The sequence below is a fragment of the Salvia splendens genome, chromosome 8, assembly GCF_004379255.2.
Source record: "Salvia splendens isolate huo1 chromosome 8, SspV2, whole genome shotgun sequence".
Lineage (NCBI taxonomy): Eukaryota > Viridiplantae > Streptophyta > Magnoliopsida > Lamiales > Lamiaceae > Salvia > Salvia splendens.
The window spans coordinates 23294265-23310859 of NC_056039.1; the positions used below are offsets into that span (position 1 = coordinate 23294265).

Genomic DNA, 16595 nt, shown 5'->3' on the forward strand with positions numbered 1-16595 from the left:
TGCTCACAAGGTATGCGTCTTAACCGATCTTCCACTTCGGCAAGTTTTGACTAAGCCTGAAGCATCAGGCAGAATTGCCAAGTGGGCCATAGAGCTGGGAGAACACTCAATAGAATATCTACCTCGGAAAGCCATCAAGGGACAAGCCTTGGCAGATTTTCTTGCAGAGGCAAAGTTCGATCAAGCAATCCCTGTTATTGCCGAACAGAAAAATCCTGCCAATGACGAACTAACACAGCCCCAGGAATCCGAAGTAGAGCCGCCGGACTGCTGGAGTGGATTCGTAGATGGAGCTTCGAATAAGACGGGAAGTGGAGCTGGTATTCTACTTATCGCTCCCGACGGACACGAGGTAACTTATTCACTTCGGTTCTTATTCCCAACTACTAATAACGAAGCCGAATACGAAGCCCTCCTTGCCGGACTTCAATTAGCGCAAAGTCTATTTGTCAAATCTCTCAAAATCCATTGTGATTCACATATCATAGTGAATCACATGCTGGGTACAAGTGAAGCCCGAGATGAGAGGATGAAAAAATACTTGGACAAAGCGCAAAGCATTAGCCGAAGTTTCTCTTATTTTCGGATAATCCGCATTCCCAGAGCGGAAAACAGCCGAGCAGATACTTTAAGTAAGTTGGCCTCATATCCGAGCTCAAAGGTGGAGGAATTACTACACCGAAGCATTGATGAAGCTGAGGTACATTCAGTAACCAGCTCGCCGAACTGGATGACGCCGATCTTACAGTATCTAGATCAAGGACAACTGCCCGAGGATAAGAGAGAAGCTCGGAAAATCACATGCCGAGCACTTCGGTATGAACTTCATGAAGGAGTCCTATACAGAAAGTCCTACCTTCAACCGTTATTGCGATGTGTAGGACCAGAAGAGACGGACTACATCCTTAGAGAAGTTCATGAAGGATCTTGCGGTAGCCACATCGGAGCTAGAGCTTTAGCTAAAAAAGTTCTGAGATGGGGATATTATTGGCCAACTTTGGTACAAGAAGCAGTGCAGCTCGTCAAGACATGTACGAAGTGCCAAATCCATGCAAATATCCCAAGGATGCCGCAGACCGATCTATGTGCTATGCAAAGCCCTTGGCCTTTTGTGCAATGGGGCATAGACATAGTAGGACCACTACCACAAGCTCCTCGGCAAATGAAATTCCTTATCGTTGCCGTGGATTACTTCACGAAGTGGGTGGAGGCTGAACCATTAGCTACGATAACGAGCTCGAAGGCATTGGATTTTGTCTGGAAGAACATAGTTTGCCGATTTGGCATACCCCATATCCTCATTTCGGATAATGGGACTCAGTTCACCGACAAGACATTCAAGAATTGGTGCCAAGAGCTGAATATTCAACAGCGGTTCACTTCGGTCTCTCACCCACAAGCAAACGGACAAACGGAAGTAACAAACCGTATTCTGGTGAAAGGTTTAAAAGCTCGGTTAGAACAAGCCAAAGGACAATGGGTAGAAAATCTTCCTCAAGTCCTATGGTCTTACCGAACTACACCAAAAACCTCAAACGGTGAAACTCCGTACAGTCTGGTGTACGGCACTGAAGCCGTGATTCCGGTTGAGATCGGCGTACCCAGTCCCCGAACTCTTAATTTCTCAGCAGAACTGAATGAGGACGGACTGAGAGCCGAACTAGATCTTGCCGAAGAAAGAAGAGAATTGGCCTGCATAAAAGCAGCCAAGTACAAGGAGCAAGTAGCCCGGTATTATAACCAAAGGGTGAAAAAGCTGCAATTTCAAGTGGGAGATCTCGTCTTGAGAAACAATGAAGTAAGCCGAGCAGAAAAGCTGGGCAAACTCGAACCCACATGGGAAGGTCCATATCGGGATACCCAGTCCCCGAACTCTTAATTTCTCAGCAGAACTGAATGAGGACGGACTGAGAGCCGAACTAGATCTTGCCGAAGAAAGAAGAGAATTGGCCTGCATAAAAGCAGCCAAGTACAAGGAGCAAGTAGCCCGGTATTATAACCAAAGGGTGAAAAAGCTGCAATTTCAAGTGGGAGATCTCGTCTTGAGAAACAATGAAGTAAGCCGAGCAGAAAAGCTGGGCAAACTCGAACCCACATGGGAAGGTCCATATCGGGTGTCAGAAGTCCTCGGCAAAGGGTCTTATAAATTGACTCACATGTCAGGAGAACAAGTACCCCGAACATGGCACATTTCCAACCTCAAGAAGTTCCATTTGTAAGAGACAGTCCGGTCAGTCAGTCTTGTGTCTAGTTCGGTCCTAGGGGTATGTGCTTTCTTTGTTTTTTACTTGTTTTTCATGCTTGTCGTTTTATAAAAGTTTAAAACCTTTTTCGTCTTTTTTATTTGTCTTTATGTGCGTTGTCTCTCTATGTGCGTGTCGTCTCTTACAAATGTTACTGAGGTATCTTGTTCTTTAAAGGCTGATCCCCTTTTTAGAACATGTATTAAAGACAATTGTGAGTCCAAGCTTCTCAGGAAGATACAAGACTCCACAATTCAGCTTAAGAAACAAGCAGTTCGTCTGAAACGAACTGCAAAAAGGGAAAGTCCGATCCGAGCGATAAAACTCGCCAAATTAGGACAAAGGGAAAGTCCGATCCGAGCGATAAAACTCGCCAAATTAGGACAAAGGGAAAGTCCGATCCGAGCGATAAAACTCGCCAAATTAGGACACAAACCAAGTCCGGTCAAAGAAGATTTTACTTCATAAGACCACTTCGGTTAACAAAGGGAAAGTCCGATCCAAGCGATAAAACTCGCCAAATTAGGACACAAACCAAGTCCGGTCAAAGAAGTTTATTTCATAAGACCGAGGACTAAGTCCGGTCAAGGAAGTTTACTTCATAAGACCAAGGACGAGTCCGGTCAAAGAAGTTCACTTCATAAGACCAAAGACGAGTCCGGTCAAAGAAGTAAACTTCATAAGACCGAGGACGAGTCCGGTCAAAGAAGTTTACTTCATAAGACCGAGGACGAGTACAATAAATGAAATAAAAAATCGCTGAACTGTAAGTACGCAGTGATAGAAGCGAAATAAAATCGCTGAACTGTAAGTACGCAGTGATAGAAGCGAAATGAAAAAAATTTCATTTATTAAGTCTTGTTCGGCATACAACTCCGCTGCCCTACGAGAAGGCGTTACGCTATTACAAAGGACTATTCTACTGTCCACGGTTGCTAAAGTTGAGCCACCTATTCAAAAAATCCTCGTGAAGTCGAGTTCGGGCGTTCCGGGCAGCTGAAGAATAAGCAGGTCGACGAGATGCTCTGATCGACCTACCGCCTCTTCCCTGAGTCCGGGAAGTTCTGGCACCTCGGCGGCGAAGAGTCTCTTCACGAAGCATTTGTTGATCTTGCTCACTCATAATCACAGCTCCTCTACGAACTTCAGTCCGTCCTTGTCTTGACGTTTCCGGTTGCTCCTGAGTCCGTTCTCGTCTTGACGTTTCCGGTTGCTCCTGAGTTCGTTGCTGATTTGGAGTAGGATTTTGAGCAAGTGGATCAGAGGTTTGAGCTGGAGTGTGAGCATCTGTTGGCGGGAAATGCCTAAGGAATCTCTCGATTGAAGGACGCCGGGAAAGAATGATGTCGTACCGAGAAGCCCAGCGCCGCAATGATTTCACAACTTGTTGGCAAGCCGAGCTCTCCAGCGCATTGTTCCTCCGGAGTACATGAAGCTCCTCCCACAGTTCATCAACTTGATTCTGAACTTCAGATATGCTCATTCCCCCGCGTCCGCAGATGAAATCCTCATATGCAGTCCTCTCAGCGACGACAACATCCAGCTCGGCCTCCAGATCCTTCCTTATGGACTCTAAGTCCTTATTGTCGGACTCCAGCTCCACTGAACGAGCCAAGAGTTCGTCATACTTCATCTGGTCCTCTATGGCTTTTTTCTCAGCTTCGTTTAAAGCCGAAGAGTATAGCCGCTTCCAGTGAGGTACCTCCAGCTCCTTAGAGTTAAAGAATACAAAGCAGCTAGGTCAGTTCGGCATTTCAGCTTACCGAGCAGGCAGTAAACCACAACAGGAGTAAAAGAGATCAAGAAAAGCCATACGAAGACACGAGTGTAGAAAGAAAATTTTTCATTCATAAGAAAAAAAAATTTTTACACAAGGAGGGCTTCAAGGCCATTTTACAAGAAGGAAGAAAGAAACTAAACTAGGAGAAGGGAGATGAAATCATACTCCGCCAGTTTCATCTCCGGCTCCCCTCCGGGTTTCAGCTTCTCCCTCCTTGTCCACCTCGGCTTCAGCCTCAGCCTCCCTACTCCCCCCAGCCTGCTCGGCGCCCCCATAGCCGATCTGCTGCACCTCCTGCTCGGCCTGCCCGTCGCCGGTCTGCCGATCCGGCTGCTCGGTCTCCTTGCCGGCCTCGTTTTCCTGCTCACCCTCTCCTTGGAAAATTGGAGCGGGTGAAACAGGTCCCAAGGAGGCAAAGATGGCCTCCATGTTCTCGTCCCGGTCAGCTCGGCAATTACGGACTCGGTCAGCAGAAAGCAGGACCGAGGAAGACGCGAGCTCGTCAAGGAGCGGCAGACTCTGGAGACGAGCTGCAATTTCTCGGCCATACAGCGGCAGGACGACTTCGGGTCACTGCTCAGCATTATAGGTCATCAGTTTCAGCAGATCACCGACAAAGGCCGAAAATTGATTGCTCAAAAAGAGTTTCTCCGCGAAAGCACGGAGAGCCTCCCCTTGGGCAACCACGGCAGCAGCCTCCCTCTGTTTCGACTGCTCTCTCTGGAAAATGAGCTCGTTTTTTGCCCGCTGTGCCTCATCCTGAGCCGAGATCCTAGCAGCCCTTGCCTTCTCAAAGTCTGCCCTAGCCTGTTCGGCCTAGTGACGAGCAGCAGTCAACTTCCTCTGCATCTCAGCATAGTCGCTGGACGCTTTAGAGAGTTCAACTGCGACGAGCTTGCTGAGCATATCGTTCCTCTGAAAATGGAAAAAGGAAAAAGTCAACCGAGGGGCCACAAAAAATACAGGAAAAAAGCAAGGCCAGAAAATCAAGAAGAGAATTCACCTCGGCGAAGTCCGTGGGCCATAAAAAGGGCTCACAGATATGTTCCGAAGGAGGCGCCAAGACCACGTCTTTCTCTGGCGCTCTTGGGGGCTTCTGAAGCTTCGCCTTCCCCTTTGCCGAAGTCGACTCCGGCTTCTTTGGATCCGAAGAGGTCTTTTGCCTCTTCGGATTCTTCTCGGCATCAGACGCCGAGCTGGTGGTTTTCGGCCTCTCCGGTTCCTTAGATTCGGAGGATTTGCGACCGAGCTTGTTTAGCAAGTTCACTGCCAAAAAGCAAGAAAACAAGGTTAGTTTTCGTCGTCAAGGCAGTAATGCATAAAAAAGAAATCCTCACCCTCAGTCTCGTCGTCCGAAGACGAGGAGTCGAACACGAAGTCGCCCTTGACGAGCTCAGACTCCAAGTACTGCTTCCTAATCATGGGAATCTTATTGAGCTCGGCCTCGAGCTCGTCCAACGGTTCTACCCGAGGATGAGGAATAACGGACTTCGGCCCTCTCCAGGAAAAGTCCGAAGCCGAAGTCCTATTATAAAAAAAGAAACGATTTTGCCATTTCGGCCATTTGGTTTTACAAAAGGCTCTAAAGGGCTGTAAAGGGATCAAGTAAAACCAAGATCCCTTCCTCTTAAACTGGAAGAAATTAAGGATTGCCCTCAGAGACAGATCTTTATCTAGCCTACGCAGTTCGGCAGCAAAGGCCGATAAGTGCCTCCAAGAATTCGGAGTCACCTGACCTAAAGGGAGTTGGAAAAAATCAAGAAGCTCTACAAAAGGTGGGGGAAGAGGGAAACGAAGCCCGCATTCTAAGCAGGCTTCGTAAACGGTGGCATAACCCTCCGGCGGCGAGTTAGCCCTATGATCGTCGTCGGGAATCACCACCTTCCCCCCGGGAAGAAGATATTTTCCGTGTAGGGATATCACAGTGTCCTTACTCAAGATGCTGTGAAAGTATTCTACGGTCTTCTCCCCGGACTCTTTCCGGCTAGAAGATCCCTTACCCCCTTTCCTACCGCTACCTGACTCAGAAGAAGAAGAAGAAGACATGATTCTTACTCTTTGAAAGTCTGAAGAAGTTCTGAAGAAATTCTTGAAGGAGCGGAAGGAAATTTTGCGCAAAAGAGAGAGAATGCAGAAGAAACAATAGCAAAAGTGTTCCAATGATGGAAAATGGTAATATTTATCAGATTCACAGAGGCATTTCAAATCCGTAGCGCCGTTTCAAATCCCCCTTTTTCTGGATTCAACGGCCGGATTTGCTATCGCATTTAATGCAGACACGCGCATGGCACGTCCCCTGACGTCAGCCTCCCCCTTACACTCATCCAAAATGCCGAAGTGATTCACTTCGCTTTTCGGGGGGGTAGTGATGGGGTACGAACTAAACAACTAAACCCTAATGGCGAGCCCAATAGCCCAAAACCCAAGAAAGAGTATCAGTTCGGCACGACCAAAGAGTTCAGTTCGGTTCGGCACAACCAAAGAGTTCGGTCGCAGCCTACAGCTCGGTAAAAGCCAACCAATCAAGCTCTACTCTCAGATCGGCAAAAGAACCAATCAAGCTCTACTCTCAGATCGGCAAAAGCTGATCGGCAAAGTTCAGCAGTTCGGTCTCAGTATTCGACCGAACAAGGAGATAGTGGACCCATGCAGGACCTCCACGACCTCCACTACACCCACGATCTATCTAGTGGTATGAAGCAGTTGTCAACCTGCAAGCCACGATCTTGGTTCAAATGTATAAATAGAACTTAGATCAGATAGACAAGGGTTAAGCTCTCTAGATATCGAATCTCATATAGCAAGTCAGTATTGTAAGCTGTAATCCAGATCAAGCAATACAAATTTGCCCTCCTTTCTTCCCGTGGACGTAGATTTACCTCAGTAAATCGAACCACGTAACTTTCTGTGTCGTGATCTATATTTATTACCTGCATTTATTACCATCAAAAATTCGCCAATCATCAGGTGGCGATAATATTAAGAACTAACTTCACAAAATTTGGCAGACTAATCGATGGAGACCATATACAAACATAGTTCGTTTACATAGCTTAAATATTTGATAATATCAAAGCCCAAAACTAAAGTCTCATTTAAAGTAACCCTATACGAAAGTGACGCCACATTTCTCTCTCTCGCGATCGGCGCAACATGCATCGCCTCCACGCCTTCGGTCTCCTCACTAAACGTCCTGATCGCCGATCCGGCCAGCCACGCCAGCTAACCTTCCTCGCCACCATGCTGCCACTCTGTCGTGTTGTTCCGTCGCCCACCTGCTTCACCGCCCTGTCACCTGCGTGGATTCAGAAGTGCTCAAACGATTTCTTAAAAACCTGCGTCTTTAATTCTTATTTAAAGAGGTTCGCTTTAATTAGAGAGAGAGAAAAGAGGAATTTCTCCAATACCGGGATAAAAAGAGGTCCGATTTCTGAAATACTCAATTTCATAGCCTCTCCAACAATGGCGAGCAAATCCATGCCGAACTTAACTCCAACTGCAACTTCTTGTTGTGATAGGCATTTATATGATTTGTCATCTGCTCCCGTATGAGTTCTCACCAGTCCAAGCGGTTTATACTTGGTGCGGTGGCGCTCGATTCAGTCTTAATAACATTTCTAGATTTTCTTGCGTGGAGGCATAAGGAGAATTGTTCCAATCCATTTCTCCACTACAACAAGTAAAGAGAAATGAAAATATCTTGTAACTTCATTTATATCCTTTGTTACTTCAGATAAACTAATAAAGAATTAACGATAGTAAAAAAAGGGAGTAAGAAATACTACTATCATTAATCAGGCAAATTGTAACTTTAAAACAATGTGAAACATCAAACCTTAAAAATTCTTAATAATGTTGAGACAACAACACCAATTCCAAAAACAAAACATTGTAGGACCTTTCTTGAACTAAAAAGGAGAGAAAATCAACTTAGAGATAGAATTTTTTGTTAATGGAGTTCTGTTAGTTTTGCTCGGTATTTATAGAAAAATATTTCAGTTTCACTCCTGTAGAAGTTGGGCAAATTGAAAGTTGGCGTGCAAACTTTCAATTCCCAAAATCAAGATTGCCAGCTTTTTTGGGGAATATGTAACACCACTGCTTTCTTTTCTTTTTGGAATATTTACTATCTCTTGGCTACATACTATTCTGGGTGAAATTTACTTTTGTAAGGAAGGCAATATCTATTATGTGAGCTGTTCTTTACTGCATACACATAAATCTAAAATCTTTTCCATATGCACTTCCATTTTCCCACCAAAATCAACTCACAAAAACTGCCCCTTTATATAATGAAAGATATTGCTGCCAAGTACTCGAGCACTACTACATAATTTTATAATCAAATCTCAAATTATAGTGTTTCACAATTATAAATACTACTCCCTCCGCGGCTAAGATGACACATTCCTTGGCCGGCACAGGATTTTAGGAGTTACTCCCTCCGTCCCGCTACAAGTGAGGCACTCCAAATCGGACGTTGTTTTACAAAAATAATAATAAATAGTTAGAATAGAGATAAAGTAAAGTAAATAAGATAATAATGTATGTACGGCTCTCTTCTATATTATTCTCTCTGTTACTTTACTTTCTCTCCAGTTTAACTATTTATTATCATCTTCGCAAAACAACGGCCAGAAAGAAATGACAGAGGGAGTATTTGTTAATGTGTTTAATTGGAGAGAGAAAAGGAGTGTGTAAGTATTAGAGTGTCCACTATAAGGCGGACACCCCTATAGCCCCGCCCCCTTTTTTGTCCACAGCCCCAGTTTTTTTGTCCACAACCCCAAAAATTTGTTTCCGCCGCTATGGTGGACACTTCCAATAGCCCCAATCTTTTTTTCATTTGTGTTAATTCAATTATAATTAAATTTATCGGACTATACGTAATTAGAAGAAAACGACTATACGTGAAGAAATTAAAATTAAACACTAAATTTTCGTCGTATTAAAGTACAGAAAAAATTATACAACGAAAATTTAATCTAGTGCTAATCACAAAGGTGTTCACATTGCGCCGCCTCCCCTGCGTGCCCAAACTTCTTCAATCAAATCGTCCTGGAGTGTGGTATGTGTTGTGGTCCTGCGCATATCAGTAAAACGTAGGATCAAATATTCATTGCTCTGTGGTACGCCTATCTGAATCGGCGCGGAGGCAACACCGTGACTTGTACTTGCGCCCTCTTCCGGTGCCCAGCGCTCTGCCGCAAATCCTTCATCTTCTATTATCATATTATGCAATATGATACATGCTAACATAATATTCGCGACATCATCTTCGTGTCAAACTCGTGCCGGGCACCGTATAATGGCCCACCGCGATTGGAGGACCCCAAAAGCCCGCTCAACATCCTTCCTAGCACCCTCTTGTTTGCGTGCAAAATATTGTTTCTTCGGTCCAACCGGTTGGCGAATTGTCTTGACGAATACGAGCCACCACAGATATATCTCATCTGTCAAATAGTATCCCCTACTGTACTGCGTGTCGTTGGCTACGAAGCTGATTTTTAGACCCTCCCCCCGGCAGTCATCGTTGAAGAGCAACGATGACTGAAGAACATTAATGTCGTTGTTTGAACCCGCCACACCGAAATACGCATGCCAGATCCGTAAACGATAGTCAGCAATGGCAGGCCACGGGACAGTTCCTCCAGAATCATCGATGGATGTTTGCTTTTGAATCCAGTTGTGAACTAGCCTTTCCAGGCCACGGGACAGTTCCTCCACTCCCAATGCATGCAATCGATGCTTCATAACATTCCTGGGAACCCGTGGATCGAACAGTGCATATCTAGCAGTCTCTGACTCATCAGGGGTGGGCTTCCGTAGGAACTCCCCACCGAAAATTTCCCAGATCCATTTACAAAACTGCCTAAGCACTGATAGGCTAGTCGTCTCACCCATCTGTAGGTATTCATCGAACATATCCGCTGGTCCGGCGTAGGCAAGCTGCCGGATTGCAGCGGTGCACTTCTGATGCGTAGACAACCTGATCCGGCCAGCGCAATCACGCCGGAGGGTGAAGCACCGGGAATGCTCTGCCAAATTCATCGCTATATAGTTGAAGAGCCGTTGCGACATTCTGAATCGCTGGCGGAAAATCTCAGGTGGATAACGGGGGTTATCCACAAAGTAATCAGCCATTAGACGCTGGTGCGCACCGAGGTGGTCTCGTTGGATGGTTCGCCGATGAGTAATCACACGAGGGATCGCGGCCTCCGCCTCCTCCGCCAAGAGCGCCGCATCCTCCTGGGCGGCCTGGTGTTGCAACTCTTGAATCAGAGAATTCCACGCGTCATTCCACAAATTGTCCATTTCAGTCCACAAATTCTAATGAGAGAAAGTTTGAATGATGAAGAGTAGTAATGGTGTGAAAATAATGAATGGAATGGGGTGTATTTATAGGTGAATTAAATTAAAATAAAAATAAATTTATTTTCGCATCTGGACCAGCCCGCCGGGCACTGCCCCACTATAATCGGCGCGCTTATTCGCCGCGTCCGCCCCGGACCGGCCTGTCCTCGTCCCGAAGACGCCGGATGACCGTCCGCCCCGGAAATGTCGTCCGCCTCGGGACGGACGTGCTCCCCACTATAGATAGCCCTGAGATCGCCCCGGTCGGGGCTATAGCCGCGCCTGGCTTATAGTGGACACCCTTAAAATATAAAGAGAAAGAGAGATGAATATTTTAACAGGAGAGGGAAAAAGTGATTGAGTGTATTAATTGGAGAGAGAAAGTTTCCAAAAAAGGAAAGGTGTCATCTTAGTTGGGACAAACTAAAAAGGAAAATGTGTCATCTTAAGTGGGACGGTGGGAGTACTGTATGTGTTTTTATGCGGTGAATGCAGATTAGATGTATTTTGCTAAGGAGGGCTGGTCTACTTGGGCTTACAAATTCAACTTTCAAGGGCTTTTCTATTTCCTTTCATTATTTTACAAATTTACGAATCAAAAAATATAAAGGCCCCATGGCACAAGACCAAAAGTCCACACCATAATAGAATAAATAACCCACTTAAAAGTCCAATTGAGTCTTCTTCTCCGCGCACAGATACGCGCACAGATACAGAGGTGCAATCACACGAATTTAGGGGTAGTCTTCAAATTCTGGCCATCTGAGGCGTCGTGGCAGAAATTATGCGGGGTCGGCTACAGAGGAGGAGGTCTATGTTCGGCAGCGTCCAAGCCCCCGCTGGAGAGGTGGCTTGGCCACCGGTATCTCCATCCCTGCAATCAAGCGCCGTATACTATCTGGACACACGAGGCTAGAGTTTGATTTTATAAAACTAGGCGGAAATAAGTAAATAAGAAAATCAAAGCAATTAAATAAATTAATAAATAAATGATTTCACTACTTTAGTTTATGAAACAACAATATCCAATCATTGACTACATTGTCACTAAGGAGATTCAAGCAATTTTGCATGTCGTCACTAGTTAAATTATCGATTAGTTGGTTTGAGTATCACGATTAATTGGAGTTTGAAAATTATTTAGACTAAAGGAAAGTAGTTTGTGGTTTTTTATCTAAGATCTAATGCAAAGAGGTAAACAAAGGAAATGTACAAAACAAGTAAAGAACGAATTTACACCGCACGTGATTGGGAGGAGGAGAGATCCAATTTCTATGAAGCATGGGATATCACCTAAAGGACATGCTTATTTATATGAACGTCACTCATGGCTAGGGAGGGTCGCAACAATTGGCTAGGCCCTCCAATGTCGGAGTCACCTACAATTCGAAGCAAACTCTTTAACTCAAAAGACTCAAGCCCTCTCTCTAGCACATGCTTCTCTCGAATGCAATTAGACAGATAGTTGTTGATTATATATAATAATGCAATCTGGAAGTTATGTACAGTAGGAAATTATATATAAGTGCAAGAAAAAAGAAGAGCATAAATTTAATTAATGTTAGGATATTATTTGTTTGAATCCTATGCACCCTCAACTTCCGATAGATCATTCTCGAGAGCCCTAACGAGATTCTGAAAAAACTTGGCAGTAACCTTAGTGAGATTAACCAACTTGGCTCTATACTGAGCAAACTCCTCCAACGCATTGCCAGCAAAGTTGGCTGCCTCCTTCTCGGCGCAGTGGTGCAGCCTCTCCAGTGATCGCTCGGCATCCCCCTGCAAGAACTCGAAAATCTCCTTCTTCTTCCTCTCCTCTCTCCCCACATAGTATCCGTACGCATAGCTCCACTTGAGCACGCGCCTACACTCCACGATCTGGTCCCACGCCTCCACCACAAACTCCAGCTCCGTCTCCTTGACCCCCTGCGCGGCCGAGAGGGCCGGGATCCTCTCGCTCCTGGCGCGCGCTGCGTCCGCGCGTGCAATCTCCCTGGACCTGTGGTTCAACGCCCATCTCTCGAAGTAGAAGGAGTATCTGGCCAGCTCCGCCCTCGCCTCCACCAAGCTGCATTCCACCGCGGTCTCCTTCTTCCTCGTGTACTCGTTGCACTTGTGGCCGTAGTTGGCCCACTTGTCCATACAATTCCAGCAGAATTCGTAGCGGCATTTGCACGTCATGTGGCAGCACCCTTGATTCTTCTCGATGTTTTTATTGCAATTAGGGCAGGCTTTCGTGAACGCCACGATCCACGAGTTGTTGTCCGCCTCCGACGTGTTCTTCTCCGCCCACTTGGCCACCGTCTCGCAGGTCACTGGCCTGTGCTGCTCTTCCGTGCACTGCCAGCAGAATTTCAAGCCGCACTCGCAAGTCACGTCATAGATTCTTTCCTTTCCCATGAATTCCACCGCGAATTTGCACCCGGGCCCAGGGCACCACTTCCGGGCCGGGCTCGCCTCCACGTACGATTCGTATAAATAGCGATGGAATTTGAGGCCGTCTTCGGCCGGTGCGACGGCCTGGATGACGTCGAGGCCGGCCACAGCGGTGCACTTGGGCTCGGGGCATCGGAGGTTAAGGCAGGCGGCGCCGCCGCTGACTGCAGCGGCGATGTAGCCGGCCCAGCAGTCGGTGCAGAAGACATGGCCGCAGGCGGCGGAGAGCGTGTGATTGACGGTTTCCATGCAAATTTTGCAGTAGAGAGGGTTTATGGTTGGGGATACGGATTGGGGGAGTTTTTCGTCGGTAAACCAGTCGTCGAGAACGGAGTCGACGGACCATTTGTGGCGGAGGAGGAGGGTGCAGGCGATGCCTCTGGTGACGCCGAGGAGATCTGAAACTTCAGAGATGTCGTTTTGTTGGAGCTGTTTCAGGGTTTCCTCATTCAGGATTTTGTAGGGTTTGTTGTTGACGATGGTGGGGCCCTCCAAGGAGGCGTAGCCGTCGCTGCCGCTTGAGTATTCGTCTTCTTCGTAATCCATATCGATACTTCAATTTTGTGTATGCCAAACAGAAAGATTGAGTTTGTTAGATATATGACGGCTGAAGAAGATGAATCTCTCTCATGGAAACAGATTTTGAATCCGATTAAGATTAGGTTTAGGATACAGTTTGCAATATACTAATAATTTAATTACTAGGCATAAGATATTCATATTTCATATAAAAATATTGTTATTTATTAGTAAATAATTTTGAATGGGAAAGATCTTATTTCCTATATTTGCTAATAGTATATTGTTATGAGGTGATTTACATGGTAACATTCTTTGTTTATACAATTGTATCGTTTTTCATACTACTTCCTCCGTACACTAAAAATAGTCTCAATTTACCATTCTGAGATGTCCACAAATTTAGTCTCATTTCTAAAAATAGAAAGTTTTTCTCCTATACCTTAGCACACTTTTTTCTCTCATCTCATACTTTACCTACTTTTTCTTCATATTTTTCTTACTTTCCCTATTTTTTCTTCATCTCTCTTACTTTACAAATTTTTCATTAAAACTCGCAGTCCACAACTAGAACTATTTTTTAAGATGGAGGGAATATTATTTAGTGGAATTCAATTAGACTTTTTAAATAATCATGTTGTTGGGATATTGTGCAATTTCCTGAAAAATCTATTGCATGCGCAATTTCTTGAAAAATCTATCTCATTGGGTGGATCTTATTAGGATAAATAAATGAAAATTCATAAACATTCATTCAACTATTATTCTTATATTTATAACAAATTTAATTTTCACATATTGCAAATAATATCATACCAATGTATACAAGCGATTGAGAGTTAAAGATGAAATAAAAATCGAAACTGAATATTTAAAATATTTGATGATGGCTTGCGCTCCTATACAGAATAGAAAACAACCTACATACTTCTCCAACTGGTAGAAAATCAACCTTGAATCTTCTATCTGTTTCTCATGTATGATTCTCTGCTATCGCAAGAGTAATCGTCTGCCAAGAACTCAATGACCAGAAAAAGAAATAGAAGACAAAATTATTAAGTGTCTATCCACAAAAAAAACAGTCTTACTTTTATATTTAAGGGAGTTCACCAAAATTAGTCTTTATCTATTTTATATTAAGTGTTTTTCTCTCTAATGAGGTGAGTCTCATTTTTCTCTAAAAACACTTCAACCACGTTGATTGCCCAGGAGATATTTAAGTGCATAGAATATCTATCTTGTCTGCTCTTAGCTCGTACTATTAGAAATTTTAATTGTCATGCTAGATATGAGAGATCGAGTATCACGGCTTTTGCTGATGATCTTATGTGTTTGGCAGGGGAGATATTATTTCTATACGCATACTTGCATATACTATGCAGGAACTCTCGGCATGCGCAGACTGGAAATCAATCAATGAAATCCAGTACATCACTACATCTCTTGCAAGTGTGTATGGGAGACGCTGAGACGACATGGTGATATCTTGGAAGTTTTTTACTTTCCAATGGATACTCTGCTTATCAAATAGCTTGGGATTCTACTAGCTTCAAAATTCCTCAACGCGGAAGATTATCCGGCCTCATTGACAAGATGAAATCCATTATCATGACATTGTTCAGTAAGACCTCCTGTTTGTTTGTCGTCTTGAACTGATAAGATATGTGTTGCATGGAGTAGAGTCTTATTGGTTGCAATGCCGAGGTGATGAAGTCTACAAGTGTACAGTGTACACTAGTATAGCTAAGGTCAATACCGGGATATGGAACACGCGGAATAAGTTTACCGACTGACTACCACATACTAAGCAGCATATACTATTTGGAAAAACGGGATTTGTTTAGTTTTAACTAGAACTAAAATAAAAACAAGAAAACAATTGCAAACAATCAAAACTAATTAAAGAGAGAATGAGAAAACACTGTCAAGGGAATTCCAAGGATATGAAGGGGTGTCGAAACGGGTACCCGCGGGTGCACCTGATTTCGGCCGAAATTGTTGTCCCGATACCCACACCGCATTGTGTCGGGTATTACCCGATACCCGAGTCAGGTATCCCGCACCCGACACGGCGGGTACCCGACCCGAATTTATTATTATTATTATTATTATTATTATTTTTGCAAATCTTTTTTTTTATTATTTGAATTATCCTCAACTTGTTGATCATTACCCGTAATAGTATTAATATTTTGATGCATCCTAAAAAAACAAAAAAAAAAGAAATCATTAGACATTGAACGTTCACAATTTAATAAGTACTATATGATATGCTCTGTATATATAATGCATATGTGTGTAGCATATGCTATTGTATATATATAATGGATATGCTACACATTTTAGTAATAGAATATAGGGGAGTGTTATATTGCTAACTCAATACTTAATTGCTAAATACAATTAAATAATTGCCCTTAGATATTCAAATTAAGTGTCTAGATCATCAGTCTCAAAATGTCGATACAATAAATAAAAAACATCAATAAGGGTATTAAGGTCAATTTACAACAAATTAGTTGTAACTAATTTTTAAAAAATATCACATAATTTTAAAACGCATATAACTTTCTCGATTTAAATTATTTTTTCGCACAACATATATCAAATTAAAAATAATTTCATAAAGATTCTAACGAGATCTCACTTGCGTATGTTCTGATGTCAAAATTTAAAAAAAAATAAAAATTTTCAATTATTTCGTACAACTGTCAACATAGTATATAAAATATGTCAATATAATACATGTAGAATGTCATTCTTAAAGCAATGAGTTGACATAAGCAATGTGTTGACATTCTCAAAGTATTGTGTTGATATTTTCAAAACACTATATTGACATTTTCATCCAAATTTTAGATTTAATTAATAAAAACAAAAATTACACATGGCAAATTTTAGACCACTAAAATTTTAAAATCCTATAGTCTTAAATTAGTTGTAGTTAGCAACTAGAGAGTGAGTTAACAATTGATCACTCCATATAGAATACATATGCAATTAATAAGGGTTGTGATCAATTGAGATTTTTTAGCCTAATTGAGAATTGAGATGCATTATTAGCCACTCATTTTTATTAAATGAGTGGTCCAGAATTTACCACATGGAAAATATTTTTACATTAATTAATTGTGAAAGGGCAGAATGGTAATTTCATCATACATTTTATTTAATAAATATTTTTTTATTTTTTTAAAAAAAATTTAATTTTTTTTTTGATTTTTTATTTTTTTTGTCAACTACATATACAATTCATGTCAACT

General features: G+C 43.2%; 2 protein-coding genes across 2 annotated transcripts; both read right to left on the reverse strand.

Moving 5' to 3' along the window:
- Positions 1-7579: 7579 nt before the first annotated feature.
- Positions 7580-9927, reverse strand: LOC121745926. Its single transcript, XM_042139872.1, has 2 exons — positions 9454-9927; positions 7580-7693 (listed from the first exon to the last, which is right to left on the reverse strand). The coding sequence occupies exons 1-2, from the start codon at positions 9925-9927 to the stop codon at positions 7580-7582; spliced, it is 588 nt and encodes a 195-aa protein (XP_041995806.1).
- Positions 9928-11909: 1982 nt separating this feature from the next.
- LOC121745927 (probable E3 ubiquitin-protein ligase ARI5) lies at positions 11910-13359 on the reverse strand. Its single transcript, XM_042139873.1, has one exon. The coding sequence runs from the start codon at positions 13357-13359 to the stop codon at positions 11962-11964; it is 1398 nt and encodes a 465-aa protein (XP_041995807.1). The 3' UTR covers positions 11910-11961.
- Between the last annotated feature and the right edge of the window lie 3236 nt (positions 13360-16595).